The 22,327-nt window shown below is 47.0% G+C and overlaps 1 protein-coding gene across 4 annotated transcripts in view; it reads right to left on the bottom strand.

Moving 5' to 3' along the window:
• The window catches only part of RGL3 (ral guanine nucleotide dissociation stimulator like 3), a 448,342-nt gene that overhangs the window by 4,167 nt on the left and 421,848 nt on the right, over window positions 1-22,327 (bottom strand). For all 4 annotated transcript variants that reach the window (XM_086962749.1, XM_086962747.1, XM_086962756.1 and 1 more), the window contains exon 17: window positions 22,143-22,257. In XM_086962749.1, coding sequence (XP_086818875.1) covers window positions 22,143-22,257 — 115 coding nt within the window. The remainder of the gene's footprint in view (window positions 1-22,142; window positions 22,258-22,327) is intronic.

The following is a 22,327-nucleotide window of genomic DNA, read 5'->3' as shown; positions in this document are numbered from 1 at the left end:
TGCAAAAACAGTGGATAAAATAGAAACAAGGGACCACAATCCAGACGAAAATATGCTCTGACTGCATTGTGACAACATTTACTCTGATTCTCAGACTCACAAAGCATTAAAGGGGAATTAGATGTTTCCATCTGCGAAACGACAAAACCTCCCTTGAGTCAGGAGACCCTGAGTGCCTGTGGAGTGGAATTTAGAAGAGCCTGGAACAAGCTGCAGACCAGATCCTATTTATAATTAAGGGGTTGCCATCCCTTTAAGATCTTTTGTGCAGATACCCAGCCACTCATGAGCGCCCCAGAGGAAAAGCCTAGGCCACCCTCTGAGACATCTGGTGAAATGCAGCCACAAACACGTTCTAGAGGAAGGCCACTGAGGCAAGGCCACAGTGCACTACGAATGCATAGAAAACAGTTGGAAATGTCACCAGTAAGAGTATGTCTGAGCAACGGATAACAGAATAACCCTCTCTGATGCTCCATGTTTATCTGGAAAGGTGCAGTAGAAAGTGCGTATCATGATTGAAGCAGGGACCTCATTTGCAGGAATTCAAGAACTTTCACTAAGTAGATATTGTTTCCAGTGAACGAAAAACTGTAACTTCTTTAGAAAATTGTAATACTCACAGATTTGCAAAATCTCCTATTCTGATCATTGACATGAACTGGAGGAGGTAGGCGTAGGGTGGAGCTTACTAATCTTCAGCGCCTGGTGATGGAAGGGGGCTTGGTGGCCCCAGATAATGAGCCATACTATTTAGCCACCCAGAACCCATGGGTGGTGCAATGGATCTGCATGGGGAACAAAGAGGTGGCCTGCAATGTCACTGTAGGCTCCCAATGCGGTGGCTTGTCCAGTTACTACTGGAGCCCAGTTGGGTAAAGGTATCACCGGGTGACGAATGGGGGTGACTAAGTATTGTTGGACTCGCTGGTTGTAGAAAACTAAAGTGTGGAGCCCATATTCGCTTGATATACCTCTGCAGGGGCTGTCTAAGCTTCTACCGCTGCATCACCCAAGTAATCTGGCCACATGATCGGAGCGCGACATAGTATGCTTGGGCAATTTATACAGGGCTGGCGTATTGATGTCTTTTCCCGAGTTACAGGACGATTTTGATGTAGCGCAGGGTCACTTCTCCAGTATTGGGGTGTCTTTCATAGATTCACATGCCTCAATCATTCCCCATCATCGGAGTAGGAGTCTCATGGTATATAAAAAAAGCAATAAATATGCCCATTATAACCAAAAACCTTGGTAACAAGAAACCAGGAAGTAAAGTAGCCCAAAGCTACCAAGAAAAAAGTTTCACATGTATGACTATCATAGTCCAAACTGCAGCCCAAACTGCAGCCCAAACTGCAGCCAATCAGGCGACAGCACCCACCAGAATGTTCTCCTCAGAGGCTCAGGCTCTCAGATTTTCTACCGCACGTCGTGTGAAGGGAGTCTCCCTGAGCTCTGCTCAGTTCATCTCAAATTTCTTCAGTATTTCTTACTTTTAGGATGTTTTCCTCTAAGAAATCATTATTCAGGCCTTGTGAAACTGTGGTAAGCTCTGGCTTTTCTCAGAAGATCCCCACAAGAAATGCATCTCCTGCCTGTATCCGAACCATCAGGTGAAGGACTGCAAGATATGCAGTACCTTCCCTCAAAAGACCCTCAGGGATAGAGAGGGCCGCTTACTTCTGTGGCCACAGAAGCTTAACGACAAGGAGAATCCAGTTTCTGAGGTAGGAAGTATTGCATCTGGGTCATATGTAGCCTCTAGGAAGAGAGCTGCTGAAGAGGTTTTATCTTCTCCTGGGGTAAAGGTTATGAGGAAACAACAACCCTCTAAGGGTTCAGAGAGGCCTACCACTTCTAAGGCTACTCCTCCTGTCAAGAGCAAGCTTTTGCCTTCAACGCCCCCTAGAAGGTTAGTCAAGATTTTGCCTCCAAAACCAACTTCTGAGAAGATTCTTTCTCAGAAGAAGACCCCGTCGTTGTCGACGTTGTCAACTACCCCTTCGTCGACGAAGATTCCCGTTGACGCAACTTCCACATCGACGGTGACTTTTCCTCACCTAAACCTCAGATGATTATGTCGTCGGCGTCATCCCCGTTGACGATGGTCTACGTCTCGGTGAAACCCATCGTCGACGAAAGAGACTGCTTCTACTCCAAGACCAAGAAGATCTTGTCGAAGACGGCTTCACCGACGACGGCCAGTTCATCATCGTCGATGACTTCCTCGTCGCCGACGAGCTCGTTGTCGAGAACTACATCGTTGACGACCAAATTGTTGACGAAGACCACATCGTCAACGAAGACCTCCTCGTCGTCGAAGGCAACTTTGACGCGAGCCACGTCCTCGTCAGCGTTATTACCTTCAGGAATTATTCTTTCGTCGACGGGCCCGTCGACACAAAAATTATCAACATGTACTGAAATACAAGTCTGGTCACAGTCTATGGCTTTATCATCTACGCCGTCTACGACAAAGCCACTTTTTTTTTTTTTTTTACATTTTTGAAAACCTTTATTTGTGTAGATGGTTGCATACAAATACGGGCCTACAACCCAGAGGCCGGCCACAGAACAGACTGAAAAGCACCAATGTCAATAAAAAGTACGGAGTGGTTACGCAATACTACACAATGCTGCGAGTCCATAATGCTAACTGAGTGTAACCCCCCGGCACAGGATCACAGAAGGTTAATTTTATGTTAAAGAATAAAGGATCGGTTGTATAATAAACGTCCAGGTGCACATGGCGGGGAACAGAACCAACAACATTATAATAGGGAATCCATAGATCTGTCATCAGAATAGTCCAAAGCGTTCAAGCCATAGATGCCCTTGTAATTCTTCTGCAGTCAGTGTCCACCCGCAACCTCATGTGCCCAAAGACAAGCAGAACATCACTCTCATGAAAATCAAATTAGCAGTGAGACGGATAAAGTTGCAATCATTATACAGCCCAACCCGGAGAATAAAAGAAAACGAAAATACTAGAAAAAAAAAAGGAGAAGGGGACTCCACATTACTGTACCCGCCCCACGGCGATAAAGGCGATCAACAATCCAGACAGCAAACATTCTTAGGGGCGGGGAGGCTAAGTCAGGATAAGCAGCACCTGAAAGTACCATATTATATAGGAATACCCAAACCTCCCCCCCCCCCAGGCACTCACCCGCGGGAATTACGCACAGTCATGGAGACCCAAGAAAAGGACACAAAAGAGCCATAGAAACAATTAACTATCTAATAGACCCCAATCCACCCGCCCCACCCTGCACCCCTGCAGAAGGCTATGGCCTACCCCTCCCAGCAGCGTGCCTGTCACCCTAAACATGAACCCGAAATATAGAATGAGATAATATAGGGAAAGGGAAGAAAACAGATAAAAAGGGAAAAAGGAAAGCCAGGGGGGAGGATACCATGTAACAAGGCGCACGGCCCCCACCCCCTGCCCATACAAACAATTAGTGCAGCCCAAAACGAAACTGGCATGTTTTTCAGGTAGCCATACATAGTAAGGATTCGAAAAATCATATTAATTTGGGGCAGTCCATAACTCCGTGTACCGAACAGCAGTCCTCCGGATTAAAAACCGGGCTCACCCCAGTCCTTTCTTAGCTATCGCCACGATGTATGTCAAAGTAGCGGGCATAAAACAAAGCGGAGAGAAAAGGCCGTGAAGCAGCCGCAGAACGGCCAATGGAAGCAACCCATAAGATCTTTTCCGCCGACGGTAATGCAAAAGCTGTTTACTGCAGTCATGTACATCAGTGTCAATGATCCCCAGCAAATCTTCCCGCAGGCGAATCAAAGACATCGCTGCCCCCACCAAAATGCGAGAAACAAACAGCAACCACCTCGGGCCCATCCGCATCTCTGAGGGACGGCCCGGGAGTAATGGCGGTTACCACATTGTCTTGCACACAAGAATCCCGGGCCAAGGTCACTTGCCAAATCTTCAGCGCTCGTAGGACGTCGCCAATCGTGGGTTCACGCTCCCCAGTGCAGGCCCCATCACAGTACAGAGGTACAACATCGACATCCCGGGGCGTTCCACAGCACACGGCATCAGTCGCCATTTTGCGATTACCGCGCCGTCTTTTTGGAACCAACTCCTCAGGCGGGATCACAAACAGGGCCCCCGCGGGATCCCCCTCAAGCATCCAAACAGCAACCTCGATGCAAAAATGAGGGCCACCAAAAGAGGGGGACCCGCCGGCGCCACCGCTCCGCTGGAGCCACTCTCCGCCACCGAGCGATGAAGTTCGGAATGGCCGGGCAGGGCAACAAGGGGGGGAGCCACCAACACGGCGTCCCCCACACACAACTTGCCGCACCTCACCTCTGGACCACCGGACTGTAGTCCCAGGCGCGTTCAGTTGCCTCCGGCTTTTTCGCACAACGGCCTCCTCCGGCCGGTTTCCATCCTCCACCCGAGGCCACCACCGACACCATCTCGCCGGCTACTCGCTGAAGGCAAGGCCCCGGTCTCCACACCACAGAGGCCGCACTTCCTGGGAGGACGCCGCTGTGGACCCACTGAACGCCGAAGCCACCAGGACGGGTGGTAAGTATCAGTAGACCTTCATCTATAAAATGTTATCGTTTTTGGGCAGGATGGGCGGCAGGATAGATGAGTTTGGGCAGGGAGGCCAGCGGAGCCGAGCTACCGTGCGGCCATCACGATGTCGAGCTTGGCTCCTCCCCAGACAAAGCCACCTTTGCTACAAAGACGTGGTTCCGTGATTGAACCCTTATCTCCATTACGTCTTTCTCCACATAAGGTACCCTCTACAGGTTCCTGAAAAATTGCTGGATTCAGAAGAAAGTAAGGAAGATTCTGATGTGGATGATAGATTTAGGACAGCTACAAGTCCTTCGGAGCTGTTCTTAAAGTACCAGGAAGATGATCCGGATGATCAACCTTCGCCTGAACATGTGGCTTCACCTACTGCTAATATCCCTACAGCTCAGATGCCTATAGCCTTATTAAATAATCTTCAGCATATGCTGGGCGATTATTACTGCTGTTTCCCGCCATCTGAATCAGCGGATTCCGTGCCTCCTACACCAGTGGCGCAGGCTTCCACATCAGAATTCCGGTCTCCTAGACCTCCTTCGCCAGTGGTTTCACATCATTCTGCAGAAGCGCAATCATCAGATGATGAAGATAGAGAGGAAGGTGAGGTAGATGAGAGATCTCTGTTGTCTAAGTGGGATGAATACCAGATATAAACACCTTCTCCTTAACCTCCGGCTCCTGCTGATTCACCTCCAGTGGACATTGGAGGCTTTCACCTCCTTATGGAAAGAGGAACCCAACGTTTCCTTATCCCTATGGAAACTAAGAAGGAGGAATGCTTGCTCTATCACTTTAAAGACCAGCCAAGGAGACAGGTGCGGGCGATTCCCATTATAGACTTTATATGGAAAGAGGGATTAAAAGTGATGTGAAATCCTGCATCTATTCCTCCAGTCTTGCCACGTCTGGACAAGAAATGTAAAGCGCCTGACAAGTCTCCAGCATGCTTTATAGGACACCCAAAGGCGGATTCCGTGATCGTGCAGGCCGCCCAAAGACGGGCTAGAAATCCATCTTCTGCGATCACAGCCCTACCTGACAGGGACGGCAGGTGACTGGACGCGATTGGGAAACGAGTATCGACTATGGCAGCTACAACAGTCCGTGCGGCCAATTCTCTAGCCATTCTGGGTCGGTACGACCGACAAATGTGGTCTGATATTTCACCATACATAGACGTACTACCAGAGCCTTCAAAATCTGAAACTCTGAAAATACTACAAAAGGGATAACGGATTTTGGCAGAAATTATTGATTCGGCAGTGGACGTTGCTTCCACGGGTTTCAGGCAGCTGCCGGGGCTGCTGTTCTACTTTGACCAGGCTGGTTAAAGGCTACTTCGTTTCTCCAGGAAGTACAGGCTAAGATACTTGACCTGCCTTTCGACTGAGAGGCCTTGTTTGGCCCACATGTAAAAGAAGCCTCACAAACCATTAAAAAGGACACAGAAACAGCCAGATCTCTTGGCACCTTGCAGTTTCGTAAGCCGCGCTTTCGGGGTGCGAGAGGACGTGTATCGTCCTCTAATCGAGGAAGCTATAGTCAACAATCTTCCTACAGGTCATATCAAGGATATCAGCGCTACCAATCGCAACGTTACCAATCATATGGCCAGCGCAACACATCCTATTCCCAGAATAAGAAGAAACCTTCCTATCGCGGAAAGGATTCCAACAAAATACAATGAGTATCATCACCTGCCATCGCTACTGCCGCAGTCCCATGTAAAAGTTGGAGGAAGAATCTCAAAAATGTGTTCAAACTGGTCCTCAATAACATCGGACAAGTGGATCCTAGACATTGTAGCCAGGGGCCATGCTCTAGAATTAAAAAAGTTTCCTCCAAATTTCCATCCAAAGGGCCCTCCTCCAGCTCATCTCAAGGAGTTGTTTTCCCAGATACAAAAAAGAGCGATCAAAAAAGTTCCTCATTGGCAGAGAGGGACAGGATTCTATTCACGGTTCTTCCTGAAAAGAAGAAATCCGGAGAATGGCGTCCAATTCTAGATCTCCGTTCCCTCAACAAGTATCTAAAGAAATTGTCATTTCGGATGTTATCGCTTCAGGAAATACTTCATCTTCTATCAGCAGGGGATCACATGGCCACCCTGGACCTTCAAGATGCGTACTTCCACGTTCCAATTTTGCCCCGTCATAGAAAGTTCCTGCCTTTCACAGTGGCTGGCAGGGATTTCCAGTTCAAGGTCCTTCCCTTTGGACTAAGTATGGTACACAGAATGTTTATGAAGGTTCAAGCTCCAGTAGCAGCGCACCTCTGCGTGGGGGGGATTCAAATATTTCCTGGACGATTGACTTATCAAGGCGAATTCTTTCTCAGATACAAACACCCATGTCCAAAGATGTCTGTCTCTGTTCCAATCGCTGGGTCTTTCTATCAACCTCAGCAAATCACATTTTGTTCCTTCGCAAAGGCAAACGTTCTTGGGAGCGACCTTGGACACGCAACTAGTTCAAGCTTTCGTTTCAGATGAAAGGAAAGAAAGAATCCAAAAGCGGGCTCACATGTTACGATCAAAAAAGTCAGTTTCAGTCAGACAGTTCAAGTCCTTTCTTGGAATGGTCTCTTCTTGCATAACGTTGATACCAAATTGCCGCCTCAAAATGAGGCCCCTTCAAGAGGAACTCAACCTGCAATGGTTACAAGTCTCAGGTTCATTCGAAGATCTCATTGAAATCACTCCACGGATGTGGGAGGCATTTCTCTGGTGGGCTCAAGAAAGAAATCTAAAGAAGGGGTGTGCGTTCCTTCAAGAAATGCCGAATTTCACTATCACCACAGACGCATCCCTCGAGGGTTGGGGAGCACATTCAAGGGCTAAAGATCAGCGTGAAATGGAGCCCTCAACAAAGGAAGTGGCACATCAATCTACTAGAACTAAGAGCCATCTTCTTAGCCCTCAAGTCATTTCGTACAATCATGCTAGGAGCCACAGTATTGGTTCGCACAGACAATAGTACAAGTATGCGTTACTTAAACAAACAGGGAGGAACGAGGTCGGCTCTTCTGTCACAGGAAGTCCAAAAAATCTGGGCTTGGGCGATACGGTACAAGATCAATATCTTGGCAGTTCACGTGCCAGGAGTTTCCAATGTTCTGGCGGATACCGTCAGAAGGTCAACGGTGTCCACCCACGAATGGGAACTGCATAAGCCGACGGTGAATCGAGTCTTTCAACAGTGGGGTCATCCCGATATGGACCTCTTTGCGACCAAGAAGAACAGCAAATGCCTATTCTTTGCAAGCTGGCTTCCCCACAAAGATTCTCTGGGAATGCGTTTTCGATGAACTGGTCTCAAATATATGCTTACGCCTTTCCTCCGATACAGTTGGTTCCCAGAGTTCTCCGGAAGATGAAGAAAGAACCTTGTCGCCTAATCCTCATCGCTCCCAGATGGCCTTGCCAATTCTGGTTCACCGAACTTCTCCTCCTGTCAGAGTGCGATCCAATTCAGTTTCGACCAGTACCGAATCTCCTGTCCATTCAGAACGGTCAGATTTGCCATCCGGATCCTGCTTCTCTGAAATTAGCTGCCTGGCGCCTGAGCACCTTGAATTCGCTCATCTAAATATTCCTGCGGATTGCAAGGAAGTTCTGGCTAAGGCGCGAACACCTGCCACAATAAAGACATACAGACTTAAATGGAAAAGATTCTGCATATGGAGCCAATCTGCTGGGGTTCACCCGTTTCACGCAACACCGGAACAGATATTACCTTTTTTCTTGCACTTAGCGAGATCAGGCCTCTCTCATGCAACGTTAAAAGTCTTTCTGGCAACCATTTCAAGGTTCCGACAGGATGGGTCCAATTCTCTATATTCATCAAGAATAATACAACAGTTTTTTAAAGGACTATTCCGAATGTTTCCTCCTGTACATCGTCCACCTCCATCCTGGCATCTTAATGTGGTATTAGCGCAGCTCATGCGCTACCCATTTGAGCCAATTCACAGAGTGGATTTTAAATTTCTATCCTGGAAGGTTTTTCTGTTGCTAGCATTGACTTCATCTAGAAGAGTCAGTGACATTCAAGCTTTCACCGTCAATTCACCTTTCTTGCAATTCACGTCCAATTCTGTGGTGCTGCGTACAAATCCTAAATTTATGCCTAAGGTGCCTTCCGATTTTCACCTGAACGAACCGGTCATCTTGGAAAAAAAATGTCCTAACCCGCAATCCCCAGCGGACAGGGCATTGCATACCGTTGACATCAGAAGATGTCATAAGTTTTATTTACAAAGGACCTCTACCATTCGTAAATCCGATCAATTGTTTGTTGCCTTCGGAAAAATACGGCAAGGACAAGTGGTGTCTAAACAGACCATAGCTAGATGGATTTCTGCCGCTATTGACTTTTGCCATCTACAAGCTGGAAGACCTTTGCAGACAACTCCAACAGCACACTCTACGTGGTCGGTTTCTTCATCAACTGCTCTCTTTGCTGGTGTTCCTCTTCAGCAAATCGGCAGAGCAGCAACTTGGTCCAGCAGACATTCACCAAGCATTACTGTTTGGAAGCTGCCATCGATGCTGATACTTCAGTGGGTCAAGCGGCTCTCTGCAATCATTTCAGATAAGATGAGCCTCTGTTTCCCTTGTCCTCTGTTCTGCTTTTCAGATGCTTATTATCTTGCCTATATTCAGTACATACTCATGTGATTGCAAATTTTCATATATGTTTATGCATGTTGGCATTTCTATTATGTGATTGCAAATGCTTTCTATAAGCAGATTATGTTACAAATAGCGTCTTCCAAGCATTATTTGGGTACTGCTATCTACTCTGATTCAGGCATTTGAATCTATGAAAGACACCCCAATACTGGAGAAGAACAATAGTTACTTACCTGTAATCTGTGGTTCTCCAGTAATGGTCTCTTTCATAGATTCACATGCAACCCGCCCACCTCCCTCAGAGGCTACTTTATGCTTATCTCTTGGTTACATTCTTGTGCGAGAAAATCTGAGAGCCTGACCCTCTGAGGAGAACATTCTGGTGGGTGCTGTCGCCTGATTGGCTGCAGTTTGGGCTATGTATAATGACTATGATAGTCATAGATTTGGAACTTTTTTCTTGGTAGCTTTGGGCTACTTTCCTTCCTGGTTTCTTGTTACCAAGGTTTTTGGTTATTATGGGCTTCGTTATATTGCTTTTTTGTATACTGTGAGACTCCCACTCCGACGACGGGGAATGATCCAGGCATGTGAATCTATGAAAGACACCAATACTGGAGAACCACAGATTACAGGTAAGTAACTATTGTTCTTCCTTCTGTATGGACCTCTGGTGGCAGCACTAAGGCGCTGTTGGCTGGGTGAACTGGTGGAACCTATGACTCATCTGGTCTGCCATTTTCTTTGCAGTTACTCTGGAGCAAATGAGCTTGTTTTGAGCCTTTAGCGGGCCTTGTAGACTGACATGGAGGCCCCTCTGGCTACTTTGAGAGTGAGACTGTTATGGAGACACCCATTGAAGAAGAGGCTTGGGTGAAGGTTCTGGAGCATAAGCCAAAGGTATCCAGAAATGCAATATTTAAATTGATCATCTATATTTTACATAGAACGTACTTCACACTGGAGTGAATTAATAGGTTCTTTCTGCCAGTTCAAGCTATGTGTCCAAGGTGCGGAGCTCTCGGGGCAGGGTTGATGCATATTATATGGAACTGCCCAGCTCACAGAATACTGGTGGTTGACATTCTTAGCGATGGCACAGACCGTAGCATCTCCTTGTCGCCACTGGTGTGTATCCTGGGGCTAGTCTTGCGCCTGGCTAAACACAAGGTAACATCATATTTCCTGTACTTGGGCCTTATCCTAGCTAAGCGGCAGATTACCCCTAAATGGAAGGCAGAGTTTAGTCCCACGGTCAATGGGTGGACTAAGGAATTCACTCTATGGGGGGAGTATGAGAGCATTACTCTCCTTAGGGAGACTAAAAGCTGCCAGGAATCCATAGAAGTAGCTAGAGCATAAGAGGGTCTTCTGGCAGAGCTTCAGATGGGGAAAGTACCACGAATGGGTGAAGATACAGCTGCGCCACTGTCACCAACAGTGTAATACTCTTGATGAGATTGCACACGGCTTCCTTGGATCTTTGTGCAGACAGGGCGATTGTTGTTCTGCTACCCTCTGGGGGCGTTATGCCCACAACAAGCGGTCAATAAAACAGTTGGACCGTGCAGTTACCTGGAAGGACTCTTGATCTGCACTCTCATCTTCGTTTACTTTTATTTAGTTAGTCATTACTCCTTCCAACCTGAGTTGGGAGGGATGGGAGGGGAGAGGGGGGTTTGGAGGAGGAGAGGGTTGTTTTGGCAGGGGTACCAGATTGTTGGCCCTTTCTTAGGAAGAGTGCAGCTACTGTGGGAGAAGTATTTCTACTATGTATACCAGAATTGTATATATATTGTTGGATGATTATGACATACCCGATACCACTGTTGCTGTGCAGTTTTGTTATGAAAATGCCAATAAAATATGTGTAGGAAAAAAAATTAACTGGAGGGGGAGATAAAAGTTGACATTGATCTATCAAATAATGTTTTGATTGAGAAACAGGAAAATTGGCTGATGTTTCCTGGAAACTAGCAGTTGTAGTCGAAACACTACAGGATTATAAATTTGCTCGTGGTAAAGGCCAAAAGAAACATGGCCATATATTAACCAGTAGTTGCCAGTATAGCAGACTACTTGAAGTTAATTATATTTTGTCTCCAGTTTCAATGAGCATCAGCTGCATTCTTTATGGACTACCTAGAAACTAATAGAGTCTTGGCAATAATTTGTCTACGTTCATGTAAACGTTTGAGAAAATTAAAGGCAGCTGGAACTAACAGACCTATTAGAGGTGGAGAAGGACCAATACAAGGATAATATTCCTAAAGGCAATAGAAGGGTGTTTTTTTTAAATATGTTTATTGATTTTCATCAAAAAGAGAAACATCAGTAAGCATGACTGTCATTACATTATGAGCCATACAAACAAAAATATAAACAAGCCCCCCACTCCCCTCCCTCCCATCCGACCCAAGGCTGAGACAGGTATAGGTTCAAAATGGTCTAAACGTACAATTGGCTGAATAATATCATACATTCATAAAACGGATACCTCAAAGACCTGGAAGTAGACATGCCGCAAAATCAGAACTAATCCACCATCAAAGGCAGTGGGGCATAAGAGTGTTCTCACCATGGAGCATTCCTGAGGGTAGTAAGTGAGCCCGGGCAGGATCCAGCCCAGACCTATACATATGGGATCATACTGAATTTGGACAAATGAGCAGATATGCCGTTAGCGGGGCCCAGAAGTCCTTCGGACGTGAGGTCTCAGGAAGTTCCTCCTCAAAGGTTTGTAACTTAGCTTTACAATACAGCAGATCACGGAGCCACTTTTTCTTCGTCGGAGCTGCTTTTGCCCCCCCAGCATTGTGCCACAGCTCACTTCGCCAACAGGGTAGATAGTGCAATTACTCGCCTATTACATGGCTTGAAACATTTGACATACCCTAGCAAGCAGAGTTCGGGGTTTCAATGCACTGGTTCCTGAATGACATCCGTTAACATCCTCGTCAGTTCCTCCCAGAAAGCAAACACATGCCCACATTGCCATGCCACGTGCACGAAATATGCATCCGCCCCTCCACACCTCACACAGTTAGCATTCTCTCTCAAACCATATTTAAATAGCTGCATTGGGGTATAATAGTGCAGAAACTTAAAGTGTATTATTCTCAAGTTACAATTAGCCGTCAGCCGGCCAGTGAGAGTACAACATGCAATCCACATATCAGGGGTAAAAACGTCTCCCAGCACTAACTGTCACTTTACAAAGGAGGGGGGCTCCCGCTCGCGCAGCGATGCGTTATAGAGTTTTGTGATTAGTCCCTGACATTCTGCACCCGCCAACATCGCCTGCAAGGCCCGCAGAGTGGTAGGTTCAGCTGAGTAGTCCGGGTACGCAGTCCTGATGGCCTGCCGCACTCGTACGTACATGAAGCCAAACATAAAACCCCTGTTCGCACCCTTTTGTGCCTCCTGCAGGGATTTAAAGCGGCCCTTCTCATAAAGATCCCCGATCCGCGTGACTCCCACCGTGGCCAATTCACCATGGGCTCGCTTTTCATGCGCAGCTGATATATCCGGATGGGATGCCAGGGGCAGTAACGGGGCATATAGTACGTTAGTAGCGCTCTTTCTGCCAGCTGCCGCCAATCCCAAGCCGTACATTGCAGTGGGTTAATCTCAGTCCGGGGGCCACCCGTGCCATCCGACAGAGTCGCCACCTGAACCGCCATTGGAAGCACCGCGTCCGCCTCTATAGCCACATGGGGCTGATTACGCTGTGGGAAGTGCCAATAATGAGCAATGAGCGAACTGAGCCTGAGCGCACAGATAATACAATCTAAAATCCGGAGCTTCAAGCCCTCCCGCTCAAACGGCTGCACCAGAGGATCCCACCCACACCTGGACCTCCTCCAGACTCCAGAGAATGTCGTTAACGCGGGCTGGAGAGTTTTAAAGAATGCCACATTCAATTTAATAGGGATATTAATGAAGAAATATAACAATTTGGGGAGAAAGGTCATTTTGATGACAGCAAGTCTATCCGCCAACGAAAGGGGCAGATGGGCCCATCTTCAGCTCTCTCAGTGATGCACGTTATCACCCGTCCATAGTTCTCCGAAATCACTACTTCCGGGTCCCTATGGATCCAAACCCCCAGATATTTCACAGGGTCGGATGTCCAGGTCAACGGAAATTCCAACGCAATCTCTTTTGTGTGTGCCGAAGGGGGGAAGACCACTGACTTTGACCAATTGATCCCCAGGCCCGAAAAGCGCTAAAACTTGATATACTCCCTAAGCAACTCAGGCAGGTACACCTCAGGGTCACATACGTATAGCAACATGTTGTCTGCGTATAATGATACTACCAGCGGTCTCTGTCGGAACCGCAACGCAGCAGCACCATGCAATTGCCGAAGCTTACAGGCGAGAGGTTCAAGGGCAAGTGAAAATAGCATAGGTGACAGGGGACATCCCTGTCTTGTGCCACCCCTGATCAGGATCTGTGAGGACACTCACCCATTCACACACACCCTGGCAACAGCATCGTCATGTAACACCCTGATCCATTTTTTAAAAAAGGGAGGAAAACCCATCCGGAGCAGGACCGTGAACATGTAAGGCCATTGTAAAGAGTCAAAAGCTTTCGCTGCATCTAGCAGGACAGCAACAGCCTGGAAATCAGGGTAAAAATAATGTAAAGTTGAGAAAATAGTTCGGAGATTATGCGTAGTGGAGCGCGCCGTGACAAACCCGGACTGGTTGTGTAGGACCAGTAGGGGAACCAACGGCTGCAATCGATTTGCAATCATTTTTGCAAGGATTTTGGCATCAATGTTTATTATTGAAAGTGGCCTGTACGACTCACATTTTTTCAGAGACTTGTCAGGTTTCAACAGTGTCACTAGTAAGGCCTCCCGGAGAGATGGAGGGAGCTTTCCAGAGTCGTATGCTCCCGCAAAGACTTCCAAGAGTCGTGGGGCCAGTTCCGACGCATAGGCCTTTTAGAATTCGCTAGGCAGGCCATCCATTCCGGCAGCCTTGCAGGTTGGTAGCGATATAATAACCATTTTAGCGACCTCTTCGTCGAACGGTAGTACCAGATATTCCCGGTGCGCATTAGAGAGCCAGCCCAATGCTACATCATCCAGGTATACGCCAATTTCCTCAGGAGAAAGATCATTTTTTGCGGCGTATAATTGGGTATAGAAGTGTACAATCGTCTCACTGATTTCAGGAGTAGAGTAATGGGTTACACTGTCTTGGTCTAGCATTTCCGCAATGTGTTCCTGGGTCCTAGGCGCAGCTAATTTCTGCGCCAAAGATCTACTCTGGTGCCCCCCCCTCCCTGTAATAACGAGCTATATTGTGGCGGGCACAGTGGAGCAATTCTTGATCCACTGTTTCAGCATGCTAAGTGACGAGTGACCAGATGGCTGCCAGTTTTGCCAGAGAGGGGTTGACCTCATACTCCTGCTCGAGTGCGGAGATATCGGAGGCCAGCTTTTTAATGCGGCACCGGATATCTCGCAGCACTTCTGCCTGTGCTCCAATGCACACCCCTCTAATAGGAACCTTAAAGGCTTCCCAGAGCACCCCTGTGCTGTCGACAGTGCCCTCGTTTTCACGGAAAAAGTTGCCAATCGCCTCAGTGACTGTTTAAAAACCGGGTCAGCCAACTCTGTGGGCTGCAATCGCCATAAATAAGGCGGACGTTTGCACGTGGGAACCTGCAGGTCCAGGGTTACCGGAGAATGGTCTGACAATGTTCAAGCTTCGTGCTTCACCCCCGTCACCCACGAGCAGGCCGTCTCAGAAATTAGCCAGAAGTCTAAGCGGGACCAGGACCCATGTACTGTGGATATAAACGTGCTCTCCCTGCTGTCAGGATGGCGGCACCTCCACATATCATAGAGGTTCCCTGCATCACAGATTCCCCGCAGCGCCTCAGAAGCCTGCTTAAGGCGTGCCCCACCAGTAGCTGTTCTATTTAACCATAAATCCAGACATACATTAAAATCACCACCCCAAATGATCGCTGCAGGAGGAAAGGCGGAAATTCTGCGCCACACATCTGAATAAAAAGATGGGTCATCCGTATTCGGGCCGTACACATTCACCAGTAATACACTCATCCCACCCAAGCAGCCATGGAGGAGGGACACTCGTCCTTGCTCATCCGTCTCCTCTCGAATCACTGTGAATGGGACTCCCTTTTTAACTAGCACCAAGACTCCCCTGGAATAGGAGTAGTAGGAGGACGCAACCCGAATGCCCGGCCAGCGTGTTCCCAACCCTCTGGCCGATTCCACAGTAAGGTGGGACTCCTGCAGCAGAGCCACTTGCACTTCCATACAATCCAAATAGGCGAAGACAGACCTGATCTTTTTTGGGGAGTTCAGCCCTTGCGCGTTCCAGGTGAGAAAACGAACAGTGTTATTCACACTCAGCGGTGTTCAATAATGTAAATAGCTGCCCCATTGCGAAATCATACATTCCAGGACAAATAAATATAAGCAAACCATTGCAGCATATGACCAAAGGACAAAAGGTATATTACGTGTCCATCTCAGTTTTCCCATCCCCGCAACAGAGCCCCCCAACCGTCCAGTTCCCCAACCCTCCACACACTTCAGCACCCCCAACTCGCCAAAGCCATCCCATCCCCGAACATCCCCACCCCAACCAAAAACAAAGAGCAAAGTGTAGACATGGGGACACCCATTGGGGGGCATTGAGAACTTCTGTCCTCCTATCAGATAGGAGGTGGCCAAGCAAACAGCATTAGGACCTGAATTCCAGTTCTAAACAATAGTGCCTGAAGCCCCAGGGGACGACCAGAAACGACATGTTAGGGATACGTTGCCTATAGTACAAAATGTTACCTCTTTGCAACCTCGTGGAATAAAGACAAATATCCAATGAAACCCATGCCCACCGACGCATACATAACAATTCAAGCTGTGACTGGGTGGTAGCGATATCGTCCGCCTCAATTCTCGGTTTCACAGGTTGTTTGAGATTTGCGCCGTCTCTTCTTCAATTGTTTAGCGTATTCCATGGCAGCCTTAGGAGTGGTGAAAATTTTAGAGGCATTTTTGGACCCTATCCGCAGGCGGGACGGGTACTGCATTGACACGGGACCCCTTCAGTTTGCAGAAACTTCTTTACTGCCCCAAACTCCCTGCGAGCCGGATGCACAGCCATAGTGAAATCCGGGAAAAAGGTTAGGGTATTCCCTTGATGCTCAATAGTCCCCTTCTCCCTGGCCATGCACAGGATGGAGTCGCAGTCTCTATAATTAAGCACCCTAGCAGTTATTGGGCGCGGCGGCGCACCCGGGACCGGCTTAGGAGCCAGAGAGTGGTGCGCACGTTCAACAATAAACACAGGTGACAAGTGAGTAGTCCCAAAGATCTCAGTGATCAGCCGCTCAAGGAAGGACTCCATGTTCCCTACATTCGTGGACTCCGGCAGTCCAATAATGCGTATATTGTTCTGCCGGGAGCGGGCCTCCAAATCCTAAATTTTCGCTTGGATGAGGGAGAGGACCTTCTCCATATTCAAAGTCTTCCCTGCGACGTCACTCAGTCCATCCTCAGCAGCGGACACCCGTTGTTCCATCCCTCCCATGCAGGCATTTTGTTTTTCAAGCTGGGTGGACATGTGGTCTAGGCGATGGTTAACTGCTGCCATCGTGCCTTCTATGGACTGGAGGCTTCGTTGCAGGGCAAGGAGCGTGGTCTCCAGAGTAGATTGCTCAGCCACAGGGGCATCAGCCTCTGATTCCAAGGCTGCTTTTTTGGGGGGCTTGGGTGTTTTACGCATCTCAAACATGAGACGCGACTGCGATTTTTCATTCCGGCCCATGATGTCACCAACAGGAGCGTTCCCACACAGGAAGGGACTGCACCCCCTGTAGAAAGGCAGGAGGGGCCACCAAGCCGAGACCACTATGGGCGCGATATCCAGATCCCTAAACACCACCCAGCAGCTGGGATAACACTCTGTCTCCACTTAAAAATAGGCAGCCAATGTACAAAGTCAGTCCGCCACCCCACACACCAATTGCAAGCAGGGACAGATGTGCGGGAATCAAGCAATACACTTCAGAGACTGTGAGCTGGTAAGGCGCACTAAAGTAGCATCCGGCCCCAAAGCGCCAACCTGCACCGTCACTCCTCCAGGCCCAGAGAAAGATTGCCCACATTCATAGATGCCGGAAAGCTGGAGACGACATCACAGTCTAAGGAAAAAAAAAGTCAACCCACTCCGTTATTGGTTCGGTAGCACTCTCCAAGCTGCAGACCCGGGGGGGCCGCACCACAACCGGCAGTACTCAAGAGTCAGTGGGGCGTTATAAAATAACAGTGCTTGCAAAGCATAGAGGTCACAGGGCCCGGGCGTCTTCAATCGCGGTACCCAACTGAGTGGACTCCCTCGACGTAGGAACCAGCCTCAGCTCCGTCCCGACGGGGAGGGCAGCAATGCGGGCAATACACATAGGCCGCAGGGCCTAAACAAATTCTCAAGCCCCGGCCTTGCGCAGCCCTGCCTCCGCAGCAACCCGCGAGCCCCAGCACACAGCAGCGGACCCCGGGCACAGAGAGCACCAGTGCCCCCGCCTTCACGGACGCAGGCCCAGCATACGCCACGCCCCACTCACCGCCACCAGCACCAGGGACCTGGGCGCCGCTGTCCGGCAAGGGTCCTCCTCTCCTCCTCGGTCTTCCGGCAGTAGGCCACGCAGTGCTCCGTCACAGCAAGGGCAAGAAAACGCACACAGCCCGCTGCCGCTCTCTGGGACAGCAGCTAACAGCGATCAGCAGCAGGGCACCAGCTGAGTCACAGTCACCGATCGCGGCACCTCCTACTTGATGCAGGATTAGAAGGCCGCCAGCCTCACAGCCCCCTGGGCACCGCCATTTCGCGCCTCAAAGATGACAGGCAGATTCGGCACAATTGCGCGCAGAGAATCACCTCACAGACCCAGCAATCTGATCGGGGCACTTCTCTCAACAGGTACACCCCCTCGGGGCCACAGATGACAAGGATTAAGAGGGATATTTAACGGATTTAGGCTTAGCCGGGCAGAGCCTCACTCAAGTGCAGCCATCTTGCCGTGCGCCCTCTAGCGCCCCCCCCAGAAGGGTGTTAATTTGGTTGCAGAATAAAAGGCATTATCATATGCAAATGCTTTCAATTGTATACATTCAGGATTGTGTAGCATCAAAGATACAGCGCAAGTTTTGCTCTAAACATTGGTTTACTCTCTCAATTTGTCAGTTGGTTTGAGGACGAAACTCAGAAGAAAGCCACTGATGAATCTTTAGAGTAGAACATAGATTTCTCATGAAACGGGAAATAAACTTCCAATCCCTTTAACCCATTCCAAAAATAATGAAATGTAGCGGGAAATATCTGTAACAAATCGCTTAACCGTAGCTGGAGCAGAAGGTAAGGACTTAAATAGAGTGAAATGTGCCACCTTGGAATAATTGACTACAGTAATCATACTTACTTTGTAACTATCAAAAGAAGGCAGATCACACAAAGTCAGTATATATGGTATTGCAAGAATGAGGACCTACTTGAAAAGGTTGTAAATATCCAAATGGTTCGAGCACAGACTGGAGATGTACAAATATACAATTCCACATAGTGTTGTACTGTTGGCCACTAAAAAGAGCGACAAAACAAATCACAAGTGGACCTCACTCATCTGTGACGAGTAATTGCGGTGTCATGGCACATTTTTCAGTGACTCTTCTAATTCTTTAGTTTGAATAAACAATGCCTGTTGCTGGGAATAAAAAGTCTGCCAATTAACTAAAGGTGTCTTGAACTGAATGTCTTCTAAGTCTCCTAGTGCTAACTGAATTTGGCAATTTTTCACTCTTGGAGAAAAAAGTGAACCAACCCAAGACGATTTTGTGAACCAAGACTATAGATGATATAAAAGTCAAATTGCGAAAAGAAAAAAGCACAGTGAGCTTGACAACTGTTGCGACACTGCATGATCTGAAAATACTTTATATTTCTTTGGTTGGTTCTCACTTTAAAAGGTTCATGTTTTTCCATTAACAGATGCTTTCATTCAGTAAAAATCTCAAAAAGTCGTTTCTGACTCTGTGCTTCAATTAAATATATTTATCAAGTTGGCTTTTTTAAGGATTGATTTAGTTGGCTAGCTTTAAGAGCAAATCCATTTATGAATGGTTGATAAAAATTCACCAAGCACAGAAAGCACTGTGTTTCTTTAACTCAGGTAGATGAAGGCTAGTCCAGAATGGAGATTTTCTTTGGATCCACTCAAATCCCTCTAGGGGAAAGACTCAATGACCTCCTTTTTTAAGATTTCATTTTTCTGGCTTGTATGGCACATGATCTTCTTGCAATCGAGACAGGGTGGTAGGAGCATGTTGTTGGTGTTCCTTTAAGATCTTTGAGTGTATCAATATGTCCTCTATTTGGCAACTTTATATTGATTCAGGATTGGCTCATAGGTTTTTGAAAGATGTTTGGCGCACTGCATGAGCCAAAGTGCCTGAACCTGTAGTCAAAGTAGTTATTTTCACCTTGCCGGGCTAAGCGTTCACTGTCTTGCAAGCAAGCTGAACTTTAATGTCACACCTCACTGCCCACTCATCAATGCAGAATTGCCTCTAATTTCTGTGGCAGGCAGTTCTCTCACTAGCATTCAAGACTGGTCAAGGCAATATTGGGCTCTCGCGGCCATACCAGACTTGACTGTCTATGGCAGACGAGGCTAGGATTGCACTGCCATCCTGTCAGTTCAAGTCAGGGTGACTTATCACTAACTTACCAGGCTGTTCTCGCATACCAGCCCTACGTTTTCTTGAGCATGTCAAGCTGAGTTCTCCTTTTTATTGGGTCTTCATTGATATTCAGAAACATTACATAGCTCTGCATACTTTTAAACAAATAACTATCAAAATTCTATATTTTTAGTTTTTTGCTTTTTTCAAAATACACTTTGAATTAAATCTAAGCAATTAAAACGGAAAGCACCTTTGATTCTCCCAGGATAATGCACAGTAAATATAGGCAGAAGGGAAATTAGCCTAAAAAACGGAAAGTTTACATATTATGACATTAAGACAACAAGCTGTCCAAGTCGGTATATTTTCAAGGGCCAAATATAGAGATAGGTTCTTGATCCTAAACGTTCTATCCATTCTTCTGACTTCACCGGACCGCCAGAATGGTTTTTCAATCTAATGAAGGTGCCATGATGAAAAACAAGAACCTTTTCCTTCTCAATTATCCATTCATTTATTCATGATCATAAACAGTAAATAGAATGACAGGGTTTTCCCTTGCATCATTCAGTAGAATAGAGCAGAAGAATAAAAAAGATTGATTATTTAAATAAGTTCATCAGAAAAGCCTAGGACACACACATCGGTTCTGCAACCATAATCCAATCTTTAAAATTGGCACATGTGTATACTGATTTCTAAGTGCCCAGTCTGCAATTGCCAGAGTTAGATAGTAGTACCTTGTTTTTAGTGAAACGTCTCTATTTCTACCTAGTAGAGGTCTTTTGACCTCTTGATACTATATAATGAAGAAAAACAGTATCCACCTGGCTATTGACTGTTTAGAGGTACACTAGCCTGTACATGAAGGTTACACATTGTTGCACTGAGTTGCTAATGTGCTTAGTTTTGTGAAGGTGATATCTAATTTTTCTAGTCACCGTAAGTGTCTGAAAAGACCTCTCTTCTTTTGAGGAGAAGTTAGGAAAACAACAGTACAAATACAGCAATGCATGGCTTATGGAAACACAAAGCTTGTATCACGCACATCCTTCTGGCCAATGTGATGGCCACTGGGAAAGCTACCTTGTAAGGCAAGTTTTAAGGTTTGATGTATGCATTTGTTCAAAAAGGAGACACCTCAGTTTTATAAGAACAATATTTCATTTCCATTTGGAAAGTGGTCTTCTCACCAGGGAGGAAACATATTTAAAAATCCTTCAAAAAATCTTTGGTCTTTGGAATGAAGAACCATGTTGGTGAGGGATGTTTTCTACAAGGTTGTAATAGGTAGCAGGTGAATGTTTATGGGGAAAAGCCAAATGTAGTGAATAAAGAAAAAGGTAGGATTGTCTTTCTTTCAAGGTCCTTGAATCGCTCTGCTTCCCAAGACAACACATACACAACCCTTTGTACTTGAAGAACGTGTTGTCAGATGCTCAACTTCTTTTGAAAATGTTTATGAGTCAGGAGTGAGCTCAAATGACTGTGCCAAATATACTCGGCTATGGAGAATTTTGGTGACCATTCTATGTGAAAGATCCCATCTGCGCTACAATCACTTGTGTGGTTGTCCAATAGGAGAAACAAGTATGGATACCACCATTGGGATGGGCTGCCAAGAGTTAAAGATAATTCTTATTTTTGATTGCTTACACTTGCAGACAACTTTGAAAAATTGAATAGAATGGGAGAAAATCATACAGAAAGGAGTCCAACCACTTGATCAAAAGGGCCCAACCTCTGGATTTGTGCTATAATATCTCAACGTGAAGTCTATGCACTGGTGTATTTTGCCATTGTGAATAGGCCTGAATTGTGGAAGCACAATCATCTAATGCCATCTTTTTGGTGACGACTCACTATCTTCTCGTAAGAGGTGATGTTCCAAAAACTGATATTACAGGACATAGTCAATGTTTATGAAATTAATGAAGATACCCATTGTGGAGAACAGAGTAACGTTTCTTCTCTGCCAGACTAGACTTGCAGCCTAAGACGGGTTGTCTCGCACTTTCACATCATGCCGCTCTCTCACTGCCATTTCAGTCTTGGCGTTCCCTTTCATGTCAGTCACTATCAATCCTGCCAGCCCAGGCTCTTTCTTGTTGTTCTGCCCTCTCACTATCATGCCAGGCAAGGTTGTCTCATGCTAGCCCGTCCTCCCACTGCCAGTGAGGCTTGACTCTCACCTCGGTTTTCATCGAGGAGCTGTATCAGCTGGAATTCCTCTGGAGCACAGGAGTCTAGGTTGTGCTTCTGTAGTGCCCGGAGAATGACGGTAGGGGTTTTATCCTGACTGGTCAACTGCAAAAAAAGAAGATATATTATTAAGCTGGCTCTACGCCAGCATGCATGCGCACTGTGATCACAACCA

This window comes from Lissotriton vulgaris, chromosome 1_1, assembly GCF_964263255.1.
Source record: "Lissotriton vulgaris chromosome 1_1, aLisVul1.2, whole genome shotgun sequence".
In the NCBI taxonomy this organism is placed as follows: domain Eukaryota; kingdom Metazoa; phylum Chordata; class Amphibia; order Caudata; family Salamandridae; genus Lissotriton; species Lissotriton vulgaris.
This window is presented reverse-complemented; position numbering and strand designations above follow the sequence as displayed.